The sequence below is a fragment of the Eutrigla gurnardus genome, assembly GCF_963514095.1.
Source record: "Eutrigla gurnardus genome assembly, chromosome: 17".
Taxonomy (NCBI): domain Eukaryota; kingdom Metazoa; phylum Chordata; class Actinopteri; order Perciformes; family Triglidae; genus Eutrigla; species Eutrigla gurnardus.
This window is the reverse complement of record NC_139928.1, coordinates 20,220,347-20,234,595: the sequence shown is the minus strand read 5'-3', so window position 1 is coordinate 20,234,595 and position 14,249 is coordinate 20,220,347. Positions and strand designations below refer to the sequence as shown.

The 14,249-nt window shown below is 43.1% G+C and overlaps 1 protein-coding gene across 3 annotated transcripts in view; it reads right to left on the bottom strand.

Annotated features, from left to right (window-relative positions):
* The window catches only part of phf14 (PHD finger protein 14), a 56,443-nt gene that overhangs the window by 22,213 nt on the left and 19,981 nt on the right, over positions 1–14,249 (bottom strand). Inside the window, exons 12-17 of one of the 3 annotated variants that reach the window (XM_084032432.1) lie at positions 13,787–13,893; positions 13,111–13,242; positions 9,849–10,011; positions 4,650–4,712; positions 3,921–4,042; positions 15–2,580 (exon numbers count right to left, since the gene is read on the bottom strand). In XM_084032432.1, the coding sequence (XP_083888558.1) occupies positions 2,574–2,580; positions 3,921–4,042; positions 4,650–4,712; positions 9,849–10,011; positions 13,111–13,242; positions 13,787–13,893 (594 nt within the window). In that variant the 3' untranslated portion in view covers positions 15–2,573. Of the gene's footprint in view, positions 1–14; positions 2,581–3,920; positions 4,043–4,649; positions 4,713–9,848; positions 10,012–13,110; positions 13,243–13,786; positions 13,894–14,249 lie in introns of those variants that run through there. The other 2 variants (XM_084032430.1, XM_084032431.1) reach the window with 2 other exon arrangements.

The window sequence follows — 14,249 nt, the reverse complement described above, 5'->3', positions numbered from 1 at the left end:
TATCACTGCGGCAATAAGGTGAAAAAGTCAAGAGTTTATTAAAGCTCCGCTTAATTTCCAAGAGCTATAGGCCAGAGGCTGAGACACTTCACATACACAACAGCAGCAACATTCTTATTTCACACAGGATCACAGTAAAACACAACGACTCAAACAACCCCCCAAAAGTGTGGGCGTAAACACATGTTTGGCAATCAAAAGAAAAATATGGTATTTGCTTTTAAGACTACGTTACAAATCAGAGTTCAACTCTGTTCACAACACAAGCTTATGGTGTATAATCAAGTATGTAGGCACGAAAATGTATGTTTGACCTCTTCAATAAATACTGTACACGTCGTCACACCACGTACGCTACCCGGCGTTAAAACTCAACGAGACCACGTGACGTGTTTGGGGTTTAGAAATCACCGTTCAGGTCTGGGTGAAGAGGTGTAGCCATGCACTGCAGAAGTGACACGCAGCCCCGAGGGCTGATGGGAAACGACCCGTCGTGTCTGGACACACTCCGGAGAAACCAAAATAAAGAAGAAGCAGTGAACTGCAGGGGTTAGACTGCTCCCAAAAGCATGCATATAGGGCCCTGTATGGGCGGCGGAGTGACATGTGAGGGCAGCGTGTGACAGCCCTGCAGCTGTAGCCCTGACAGCGTTGACTACCGGCCACCGGGGACACGGAGCTCCTTTCTGAGGAGGTGTCAGTTTAACTGTCACTTCAAGATACAAAGACAGAGGAAGACTTCTAAATGCCCGAAGACCACCAAGACATGTGGACGAGTATCTAAGTGCTATGACCGCTAACTAACTAACTAACACTAGATTGGTTCTACTACAGATGCTTTACAGTATAGCATTCATTTACCAGACACAGTTGGCTTTCCTATACACAACACTGAATACTTCTGGTCCTCTATTTACTTAGAAAACACAACACGACATTCAATCTGGGGCAGCCTGGGTTAGAGTGAGTCTGTAATGGAGCGACTGAAGGGTGATTGGCTGACAGATTCAATCGATAATACTGATTGGTCCTGATGAGAAGTGGTTTAGTTGGGGGTTAAAGGTGCAGGGAACTGAATGATTCACATACATGTTGGATCCAGCGGGGCTCCTAGAGGCAAAGAGAGGAGTTACGCTGGGAAGTAGGTTTTCCTGTCCCTGATTCCACTCTGAGGGCAACATCGAGCCAAGAGTCCTCCACTGGTTGCCCCCCAGAGGGAAGGCCAGCTGCCGGGTGAGCAGCCCAGAAGCTTTGGAAGAACTTAACTGTCAGATTTTAACGCAATCTTTAGGATCCCATGAAATTAGCTCTTTAGAACACCGGTTTGGTTTTCGGTGGTTTTCATGGTTCATCCATTGTTTCAGTGTTCAAAAAACAGAAATAAAGGTGCTAACTAGAACCATATACAGTTCTTTGGCTCGTCCACGTACAAGAACTATTTGTGGTCCCTGGTAAACCTTCAGAAAATGTTCTAAAAGACCTTTTAAAAAAAAGGTTCTACTACAAACCGAAAAAAAGATTCTTCAGTTTGTCCATGTATGAGAACCACTGTTGGTTTCCCGGTTCAACCCAGACCCCAACATAAAGGGTTACACCTCTCATTTGACAGATACGACAGAGGAGCCTTCTGTGTTGTAGTGGTTCCACCCAGAACCCTCTCTGGAGGTTCTATCCTTCAAGGGTTGCACACAAGAACCCACCCACAGGGCTTTAACGAGACCCCTTTTATTTCCCTCCACAATCAACCCAGGGGGTTCCATAGAGAACAGTTTTATATTGATAGAGTGTCCTCCATAACCCTTTTATATCATCTAGAACCCACCCAGGGCTCCTCATGAGGCCCCCAAAGAGCCGGGACTGATGCAGAGCAGTTTTTGGGGGTGTGGCTTCCTTGAAGAACTCGTCTTCTTCTTCCAAAAAAAGGGATCTTTGGATGTTAATGGAACCCTTAGTCTTACAAAGAACCCATGCAACCCATATCAAATCAAACTGATCTCCATTCCAACATCTATTTCTACCGGAAATACATCACACTAAACTTTCATGAGATCTTACTAAAAATAACAAGGACTTAAAAATGAAATCTGGACTCATTCTCTACTTATTTTCATTTGTTGCTTCCTAACTAGCACAAGGGAGGTGTTGTGGTTCTTTGCCAGAATGGTTTAATGCATGAATCGTATTTACAGAACGTTTTTCTTACTTGGTCAAAACCTGGCAGATGCAGACGTTTGCATAGATGCAACTTGAGCCATAATCAATCACAAAAAGATTCAACCAAGTTACTCGTAGTGTGTAAAAGCAGTCAAGAGATTAAAAAAAAAAAGAAAAGAAAAAAAAGAAAAGAAAATACTGCCTCCATGTTTTGGATTCAGATAGTTCTGCTCATTTTTCATTGGACGGTTGTTGGTCCAGTTTGGGATCAGAGGTGGTTGCGGGGCGGCGTGACGGTCTCGATCTCCGGCCTGACTCGAGCGCCATTCTTCAAACGCTTCAATTTGCCTCTCTCTGTCTCTAAGCCAACGGTCGTCTGTCCCGAGTTTTTATGGGAGGTGAGGTGGCTGCCCCGGCTCTCACAACCTGTGCAATGCAAAGATAGAAAGAGTCAGGGCAGCACACCTCACACCCCGACCAGAAACCCTCACAACTTAAACGCTGCCGAAACCACCACCACATAGAAAACACAAACACGTTGCTACTCAAGTGTTTCCCTTCATCCACGTCCACCATACTGCAGTTGCCGTGGACACAGTGTCATTTTTAAATGATCTTTATTTTCTTTTTCCCGATGCGTTCCGTCTACACACACTGGGAAGTAGCGTGATAGAAAACACATTCTAGCAGAAAAGCCAGTATTCAAAACTAGCTGAAATAATAAGCATGCACGGACAAATACAGGCACAGGTATTGGTGGTATGATGGGTGGTGGAATGACCGGCCTCATATTTTAAATTCAGCAACGACTTCTGGTATGTTTAAATATGCAAATGAGGCATTATTTGATCAAATATGTGTGTCAAAGTACAGAAATCGTTGGATAAGATTCAAAATTATTGTTTGAATTTGAACATATCAGAGAATTTGGGTTCTCTCTTTGAATCACTCACATAACTCAATAATAAAATTAAATATTGTCCATGTTGTTAGACATAAAATGTTCTATGAATCAGGCTATGAGTGATATATGAACAAACCCCTCTGCAGAGAATATAGATATAGAAGGTTTGGTCGACTGACGTGGAGATTTCGGCTGAAAATGGAGGCGCTTCCCGTCCAGTGTGAAACCTGCGTTACTCTGGATTCATCAACAAGTAAAGCTGGAGGAAGAGGCAGCAAAGTCCAGCCGGTGGAGGTCAGAAGGAAGGATGATGTTTTAATAAATACCTGTCCGTCACACGAGCTGCTTTCAAGTCTCACTATTTTAGTTCGCTAGAAAGTAAAAAGATGTCTCAGCATCACAAACTGGTTCCAGTGAGCTAATCACCGTCGTGGAAGATGAAATGGACTCTGATCTTTTATGGAAGAGATTCATCACTTGACGATGTTCTGACAAAGGGCCTGCTGTGATCTATTTTTTTTTTATATATATTTATATATTTATTTCCACACAGAATTCCAATGTGGAGGGGGGAAAAAAAAAAAATCTTGCTTATTAGAAGGCTGACACCTGAAATCCCAAGAAAGGAGCAGAATAAATTGTGCTATTCATTATGCCGTAATGAACTGTGCAAATGTATGTGGCAGGTCAATACAGGAGGCCTATGGAGAAGATCCTCAGCCCTCTCATTCTGCAGAGCCCAGGCGGCCACAGCCTAATGAAGACTGAACTTTAATCATCAGGAGGATATGGCTGCCTCACGAGACCCCCTCCCCCCTCCTCATCAGCATGTCTGAACACACACACACACACACACACTCACCTCACGAGGTTTTCGTTGTCGCCTGGTCCGCTGCAGGTTGTACACTCCGTCCTCGTGTCGTCAGCTTTGGGTTTTTTCTGCATTGCAGACTGCCGCTGTCGGCGTTCCCGTGGCAGCGCTTCCTGTGGAAGCACGGCAGATTACAAGATGAGACGAGGAAAACACATTTAAGAAGACACCGTTCTTAAAGCCCCGTAGCCTGTCAACACTTCTGGAATTGAAGCAAAACAATGTGTGACGTTGTTAATGTGATTATATGTTTTATTGATAGGAAAATAGCTTTGTAAAGCTTTATAATGACTTCAGAAAGTGAATTAATTTCCACTTGCTACTGGTTTGCACATTGAGAGACTATAAGATTTAATAATACTTAAAAAAGGATGAATATGTGAGGGAAAGAAAATACCTGCTAACTGTCCCACTGACAGATAATTAATAATTGATAATTAATATTATTGTTAATATTCCATTTATTAGCATACAGTTGTGAAATAAATGTATCACTTGATTGTGTTCGTTGCCAGCAGGATCAAGCATAAATATGAGTTTACAGTTGAAATCCACGCTGTGAGGAGGATGAGTGTCAGAAGTCCCTTCACTGATGTCTTACTTTAATAAAACAGGTTGACAATAAACAAGACCAGCACATCTAATATCAGAAGGATACGAGCAGAGCTGAGCTGGCTCATAAACAACGCGTACATGTTATTAATAATTATATTATTATACCTCCATTTTATCGTCTCTGTCTTCACAGATGGGAACCCGTTTCCTCTTCTGTCCTCTGGTTCTCTGCGAAACACAAACATTTCACTCAAAACAAAAAGATTCACTCATTTTCACGTTAGAATTAGAACGTTTTTTACTATTAAAGAGCTGAAATAAATCTATGTATTATATTAAAAACCCAGTCATCTTCATTTCCTGTAAGACAACATATGAAGTCTGCTAATATCAACCAATAACATCATGACACCCAACTCTTAGTGACGCATCACACTACATTCGTTGGTTTCGTGGTGTTCTTTGTTGCTCACATCTTGTTTTGTTTTTGTTTTGTTTGCTTTTATTTTTTGTGAGGCACTTTGTGCTACTATATGTATGAAAAGTGCCATATAAATAAAGTCTGATTTGATTTGATTTGATACATTCTAAGCCCGCCCACTTTGAAGCGGTCCAATCAAATGTGACGGATTTGATTTAAACCCCTCCCTCTACTATATATTCTTTTTTATTTGAGAATACGACACAGTACATATGCTGAGGACGCTCTGATTGCTGAATGATCTGAACCTCCTGCTGTGGATTTGAATGGGAACGTCTGTTCTCCTATCTCTATGAGGGGGAATGAATAGAAAAGCTGAATGGAGTTCACTGATCTCTCCCACACATGGAGGCAGCGTGGCGTCCGGCGCCCTGGGCCACTTCCTCACCGCTCGCCACCAATCACGTTCCCCGTGTGGGAGCTAAACAACGTCAAACACTCCCTCCACTCCGTGGCTGTGAAGTGGGCTCGGTCCGGGCGGGAGACCGGCACGGAGCATGAAAAGAAATAAAAATCAAACATCCCCTTCTTGTTTGCTACCAAGTGAGCGTCGGAGCTGCTGGGGAGGGTTTAAAAGGCGAAGAAAAATCGACAACATATTTAAACAGATTGTGAAAACAATCCCATCTGTCGCCTTTGGCTCGCCACCGCTCGCCAGATGGAGCACTTATCATTAAGAATGCTAACTGCAAGAATGCTGCCAATTGGCTCCTGCAGACCTCCACTATTTCTCCTGTGACTGCAGCGCCGAACAAAAGGCCTGACATTATTTAGTTATTTCTGCATTAAAGCGGTTGTCTGTAAAGTAATCTATACGGCCGAGGAGAGCGGTTCAGTCGCTGCTGCAGCTAAAAGAAGAAGAAGAAAAAAACCCACGCTCAGCTTCACAGCAAGGCTAATCTCAGGCTCTGCTCAGGTGAGGAAATTAAAAGTGCAGGCAGTTTATAAGTCCCAGGCAAAATCAATCTTTTAATTAAGTACATCAGTGCATCTTTAACAAGCATGAATCATTTCACACAGGATTAGAGAAATTAACAGAGCATACCAAGTGCTAGTTACTAGATATATTAACTTAACTCTCATAATTTCCAACTGATTAATGGCATATGTTCATATTGGGGGTTTTAATGTTGGCGGTATATCATGTCCTATTAGGAGGAGCCTTTTATTTCACTTAGCCTCTTGAAACCCTGACTCCCCTTTAAACTTCCCCTTTAATAATCACTGCATCCAATGAACACGTTATTGTTTAACAGCATGTTGCTACAGTGGAAGTCATTAGGATTATTTTAGACGGGACAAAAGAATCCTAAATGTCAAGGCGAAACACATCCATTTTTAAAAGCTTAACACATTAGTGCTGCAAATAGCCCATAATGCAATGCTCTCGAAGTGTTTCACAGCTGATTTCTACATTTGAAAATAATATCGGATGACGTGAACACACAACCGTCTACGCTTGAATATAAGACGACCCAGACCTTTTCCAAACACTGTATAAGACCTGCTGCATATTTCATATTTACTGAATACAGTAGATTTCTAACACCTGAGTTCACCTTAAAGGGACACTTCACCCCAAACCACCTCTCTCTTTACCTGCTGTGCTGTTTATTAAGCTTGACAGTTTTTGTGCTGTTGAAAGTGTTCACAAAGTAAAGTAACAACATGTATTACTTGTAATTTCACAGTAATAAGTAATGTAATAATGAACATCTGGTGAGGAGAGAGTTGCATCCTGAGCTGCTGCTTGTTCACGTCATCATAACCTCAGCCCACCAGACTAATCCAGATGCATTCTGGTCCATTTGAATCCCTTCGACTACCATTACTGGTGAACGCCATGCAGTCACCACTGTTCTACACACAAGGTCCAACACAACAGTCAGGTGTGTGTGTGTGTGTGTGTGTGTGTGTGTGTGTGTGTGTGTGTGTGTGTGTGTGTGTGTGTATGTGTGTGTGTGTGTATGTGTGTGTGTGTGTGCGTGTGTGTTCAAACGGCATGTTTTGCTATTTAAAGTTCCCCAATGTTTAGAACTTTGACTAAAGCTTATCCACTAACGAACACATCGATTCAAGAAACAACGGTCCAGCATCGGGGATCCGTACTAAAAGGGATCCGTACTAAAAGGGATCTCTACTAAAAGGGATCTGTACTCAAAGGGATCCATACTAAAAGGGATCTGTGCTAAAAGGGATCCGTACTCAAAGGGATCCGTACTAAAAGGGATCTGTACTCAAAGGGATCCGTACTAAAAGGGATCTGTATTAAAAGGGATCTGTATTAAAAAGGATGCGTACTCAAAGGGATCCGTACTAAAAGGGATCCGTACTCAAAGGGATCCATACTAAAAGGGATCCATACTTAAAGGGATCCGTTCTAAGAGGGATCCGTATTAAAAGGGATCTGTATTAAAAGGGATCCGTACTAGAAGGGATCTGTACTAAAATGGATCCGTATTAAAAAGGATGCGTACTCAAAGGGATCCGTACTAAAAGGGATCCGTACTAAAATGCATCCGTACTAAAAGGGATCCATACTAAAAGGGATCCATACTAAAAGGGATCCGTACTAAAATGCATCCGTACTAAAAGGGATCCATACTAAAAGGGATCCATACTCAAAGGGATCCGTACTAAGAGGGATCCGTGGGGAAGCTCAGTTTGGACGGAGCGTCTGAGACGGCCCCGTTTCCGGGAGGCACGGTGTAAAACCCAGACAAGTGTGCTACGCAGCATTAATTTTAACAGCTGCGACATTACATACATGCTAAATAAAATCCAGCTCACAGGTTGACTTTAAAGGTTTTCCTCCGGCAGGCAGGGACCCACTACACGGCATGAATACCAGCCACCACACTCAGCTTCATCAAGGTGGTGCTGGGCCATGTTAGCCCTCTTGGCTAAATGTAAATGTGGGCACACACACACACACACACACACACACACACACACACACACACACACACACACACACACACACACACACACACACACACACACACACACACACACACACACACACACACACACACACACACACAGCAGGCCAGCGGGAGGTTGATTAGCCAGTCCTGATATAGTGAAACATGGCTTTAGAGAAGTGCCAGTGCTTGGGTGCCCTGGTAAAAAGCATTAAAAATGCAAAGCAGGGCCCTTTTAGTGTCTGCCATTGCACGCCTTGCATTTCAAGATAAATGCTGCACTGAAGTGCCTCGCCCGAGTGGCTGTGGCTGCGAGAAAAATCAGAAAAGCTGCTTAATCCCTGAGAGCTCCAGCAGGGTTCTCGGCACATGTCTGGGTCCAGGGTTTCCAAACCTGAACAGAAAAACACATTAACCCAGACTGCCACTGTGCTCCGACGAGTCCGCTACTTCCCCTCTAAGATAGAGAGCGGGGAGCGGAGGAGCGGCTCCCTTCCTTTGTTCATTTCTCCATTTGTAACAGAGACGGCAGTCGGGAGCACCTCCAGTGGAACGGACTCTGCCGTGAGCGTCCGTGGCCACGCGGGAGGAAAGCTCCCCAGAGTCCCAGGTGAACGCTGCCGGGTCATACGTTGACAGTGGAAAAACAAAAGGGAAGTGAAAGGCGACCCCGGCTGCCCTCCTCACCCACCAAGCTGTCAGATATCCATCTGGAGGGTTTCTTGAGGGAGCGGCGAGGCTGCTCCGTATTGCAGGATCAGAGTGTGGTCAGCACAGATAAGTAGGATCCAGAGAGGGATGGAGGGAGGATCTGTTTCTGTTCACAGCTGACAGGAAATGTTGCACTGCGAGCTGTCCACACTCACTCCTGTAGCAGAGCAGATACCAACTTCTACGTGACACATTCATCTATTACTTCATGGTTGGTTTTTTTGCATCATATCTAATTAAAATGTATTCATTGTGCAACACATTCTCACTGCCGAGACGTCAAATAATGCATTTTGGTCGGTCCTTGACGTCTGACTCATTTAGCACCCACCTGCTGCATTGTGGGTAACGGACGTAGTATAAAGAGAGAGATTTTCCACACAGGGAGGGAGGGAGGGGAGGTGGACAGGTCAAACAAACACAGGACTTTCACCAAGGAGACGGCTGTAAGCATCCCCCGTCAAAGTAAAATCGTGTGTCGATAGTCCCATGACTCGTCACTCGCTAGTCAGTGAGGTTAACGTCAACGACGCTGTTGGCTTCATTTAAAAAATATATATTTTTAAAACACTATGCATGTAATCTCTCAATCTCTCCAGGATGTTATAAATGCATCATCTATAAACTCCATCCACAGGCTTTCATAGTTAAACATACACACACAGTGTGCAGACATCAGTGAGTTAATTCTGTGCAGGCCTGTACCTCACTGAGCTAAACTTCCTTCCTTCCTCTTTAAAACTACAAAACAGTCCAGAAATCCTGTCTCTGCAGAACAAAAATAGAAATAAAAACACATTTAAAAGCGCTTTTAAGGAGAAATCTGTGCGGCTTCTGTGACAGCACAGACTGATTTGAAACATTTGCTTTAATAATTTCCCACCAGGCTCTTTCCTTCCTGCTCTTGTAATGAAATGAAACGTAGAATCACAACCATGTTTTATGTCAGTGTGAGCGGACGCATCCGGCCTCAGTTCCACCAACAACAAATCCACATCTGTTTGACTTGGAACAAAACTGAAAACAAGTTGATCCTCTGCTGGTGGGAACACCTTGTGCAACGAACTGATAACCTTAAGGAGAGCGTGAGGCTAATGAGAACTTGAGTTAATTATTTGTAATCAATGCAGATCAATCAATTAGCCACCGATGACATCGGCTGCCCTCTAATTACGAGCGGAGAAAGAGCCGTATTTGAATTAAACTTCTATTGATGACATTTTAAACTCCCGGTGTGTCCGTACACACCGTGCCTCTCACTTGATGTTTCTTGGGCTCCGGCGACATCTCCTGTGGGATGAATTTGATTGGTCCTTTGATCTGCCTCCTGGACCTCTTGGTGCCGTCTGGTAGCGTCTCCATGGCGATATCGGCCTCGTCGCTGCTGGCCTGGTCACACTCGGAGCATTGCCTGAGGAGAAGGAAGACAGGTCCTCTCACTGAACTGTATTCATGTTAGCAGCGCCAAATCTTCACTGTCCAAAATAATCTCATAAAAGGGGAAAAACGTAAGAGATCTATCCATCAATACATCTTTAAAAGAAGTGTTCGACCGATGGTCACATCCCGAGCATTATGCTTGCTTTACGTTACATTTAATTCAGCTGACGCTTTTATCCAAAGTGACTTCCAACAAGTGCATTCAACCATTAGAGCACAATATAGCTTCAAACAAGCCAACCACAGAGTGCTACATGTGAGTGCAGTGTTTTAATTCAAATAAACCATCATCTTCTTAGCCAAGGTGCAGTCGATAATACCATTATTATACCATCATGCACTGGGCTGAAGGAAAAATGACAGATGGACAAAAGTAGAGAGGTTGAAATAATTATATTCCATATGAGCAGAACATCATGACACAAACTGTCACAAAGTACTTTTCACAATAAAAGCACTGCCTACCAGAGGAAATTAAACAATATATATATTTATTACAAAACATATGGCTGTATTTATTATTGATGATCCACCAGCTGCTGATCTGATCTCACTACATAGTCCTCTATATAGTCCTCTACATAGTCCTCTACATAGTCCTCTACATAGTCCTCTTCATAGTCCTCTAAATAGTCCTCTACATAGTCCTCTACACAGTCCTCTTCATAGTCCTCTATATAGTCCTCTACATAGTCCTCTTCGTAGTCCTCTTCGTAGTCCTCTAAATAGTATTCTATATAGTCCTCTACATAGTCCTCTACATAGTCCTCTTCATAGTCCTCTATATAGTCTTCTATATAGTCCTCTACATAGTCCTCTACATAGTCCTCTTCATAGTCCTCTATATAGTCTTCTATATAGTCCTCTACATAGTCCTCTACATAGTCCTCTACATAGTCCTCTACATAGTCCTCTATATAGTCCTCTATATAGTCCTCTACATAGTCCTCTATATAGTCCTCTACATAGTCCTCTACATAGTCCTCCATATAGTCCTCTACATAGTCCTCTACATAGTCCTCTAAATAGTCCTCTATAAAGTCATCTACATAGTCCTCTTTATAGTCGTCTACATAGTCGTCTATATAGTCCTCTACATAGTCCTCTACATAGTCCTCTATATAGTCCTCTACATAGTCCTCTACATAGTCCTCTACATAGTCCTCTATATAGTCCTCTACATAGTCCTCTACACAGTCCTCTATACAGTCCTCTACATAGGTTGATCCATATTCACCGATCCTTTTAAAAAACAAGTTTTACACCTCGGTTCCACCAACCAAGTCAAGCTGCAATTTGCATCCATATCTGCCCAAAACAATAAAATCCCCTGCATTCAAGCGGTACCTACTAATCTGGACAGTGTGTGTGCGTATTATTTAAAGTAAACCCTGTAACATACTGAGTGGAGATGATGGTTGGATGATGGATCACACGTCCACGTTTGTGGACAGGAGAAGCACAACAGTGTTTCACCCAGAGTTAAAAGAAATGGAGGTAAACATCCTCACTTCCTGGAATTGGTTCAGTGTTTGATAAAAAGCTCATCAGAGGTCCTGATGCCAAAACACAACCCTATTAGATAATACTGACATTCACTGCATCAAGTCAAAGGAGAATAGCCGCTTCCAAAACAAGCAGCCTCCACTGTTTGTTGAATGAAAGAGCACAGCAGCCTGTCCTCTCTGAGGGTTTTTGTACATTCACTGTGTAATTAGTTAAGACTCCTCATTCACACACTTCTATCATTTTAACGCTTTCTAATTTCCACCCAAGAAAGGAAACGAGCGTTGCATACAAAAATGAATGCTAAATGAATGACTCCAGATTGTTTCAGACAAACAAAAACACGCCTTGTATTGTAACACCAGCTGCATCTCTTGGTTTCTTTAATTTACCAGATAGAGGGAGCGAGCTGCTCTACTTTACATCAAACACTAGAAGAAGTACTTCACTAAGCGACAGAATATCTCAGAGCTATCACACGTGGAAAAAGGGCGCCGCACTAAATCTCCTGTCTAGATAAGGAAGTGCAGCAGTAGAGAAGAGACTGTGACATTTCCACCGTCTCTGCATCCGTCATCTGATAATCCTGCTGCCACTGGCTGGCCTCAGAACTCAGCACTAATAGGAACAAACATCCTCCGGATCCTGATGTGTTACTACCACTAGCACACAGAATGAATATGCAAAGCACTGCCCCAAGTATCAATTCACTCTATGTTTAACAAAGATAACCCGTGTGTTATACATTTCATCCCGAGATCTGAACGTATTTATTATTGTATATTAGAATGGAAGATGTGTTTATTCTGCTAGTTGTTGCCATGTTCATTCAAATCCAATCAGCACTGGCACGCAATGAATCTTGGGATGAGTCGGGCCGTGAAGGATCCATCAGATGGATCCTCTGAATCGGGGAAAAAGAAGGCTGCATTTCTGGATGGATGCTGGAGTGGGAGACGACTACAGAATGGTAACGTAGAGCTATTTTGGTAAACCAGGTTTTCCCACAGAAATGTTGTGAGTTGGAAAACATTCACGTTTATTAGGATTAAACTCTCCACTTAAATCATTTGTAGAAAAGTTGAATAATTGTGTTACTTTGGTTAACTAAGCAAGAAACAACCAATCACAGAGCTTAAAATTATGTTACAGGTACCCAAGGTCCTGGACCTGGTCTTACAGAGACACCAGGATATGCAGGTCTACATATCCCGGTCTCACGGAGACACCAGGATATGCAGGTCTACATATCCCGGTCTCACGGAGACACCAGGATATGCAGGTCTACATATCCTGGTCTCACAGAGACACCAGGATATGCAGGTCTACATATCCTGGTCTCACAGAGACACCAGGACATGCAGGTCTACATTGAGACAAGTCATTTATAGAGATATAGTTGGTCTAATAATAAGGATCGAGGTATTGAAAAGAGGGCAGTTGAGATATCTGTGTGGAAGTCAAGGTTTCCGTATCGCTATGGTTACGCAGCCCCATCACTGACGTGGATCTCCTCTAGGTGGTGTCCCCATACATTCAGTGTGTGTGTCCGTGCGTCTCTCACCAGTAGCTGTTCTTGGTCTTCTTGGGCATGCGTGTCAGCGGCGGCTCCAGGCAGCCCAGGTGGTAGTAGAGCTTGCAGGTGTCACACAGGACCAGCAGATGTTGGTCCTGGTTCTTCTTACAGATGCCACAACTGCAGGAGAACATTTGGAAACGGTTGGTTATCTAGTGACAGCTCGTTTTACAAAAAGGACCAAAGAGACCAGGGAGGCTGGCATCCCTCTCTGTTCACATAAGTAGTAATGTTAAAACTTAGTTATTATATTTAGCCTCATCTGTCTAAAAGCATCCATCATCAAAATAAAACATTGTTTTCCACAATATAAATGCACAATTATGAAATTATCCTTGTGATTGACGGCATGATTTGTTCTCTTAGAGCCATAATAATTACAATTAAACCAGAATCTTTGTTTTTTTTCGTTCATTCTAGACAGTCAAACTTGATGCTCATGACCTTAAATAAAAAAGCCTTATTGTTAGAAAAATAAAAGGCCAACATAAGCCTCTTTCCAACTCCAGTTTAGGACTGGTCCCAGGTAAGATGGCCTCCATATTGTTGCATCCTGGAATGTCTTCATCCATTGTTTTCTATCTCTGGTTTGACGGTATGAAGAGGCATCATACAGACACTGACCCTGGTGTAACGACTTCAACTCTTCCTGTTCTTTGCTCACCTGTAGAGGATTGCTGGCAGGCTGGACGACTTCCCTGGGCTTCCTCCCTCCTTCTTGTTCGGCTTCCTCTCTTTCGGGGCTTTCAGAACAGCTGGGGTGTTTAGTTTCTGCCCAAACAAAAACATCATTCCCTAACGTTCACAAAATACACTTTGTCCATATGATTCAATTCTGTCTTGTCCACGATCGAATGGAGTCACATATACGCATTAATTAACACTATTACATTATCTACTCGGTGTGAATCTGCAGTGGGAGGAGCCTGAACGACCTTTCCACCAATCAACACATTCAGGTGATCAGGTAAATTAAATGTCGTGAGACGAACCAGACTTCGGTTTTGCGTTGGAGACACAAACATGGGTTTGGGTCACAGGGTGAACCCAATAAGGATTTAAATTCACGATCAATTGGTGGTGGGATTGTAATAAAATGACGTTTTCCCATCCGAACCCCTACTCCA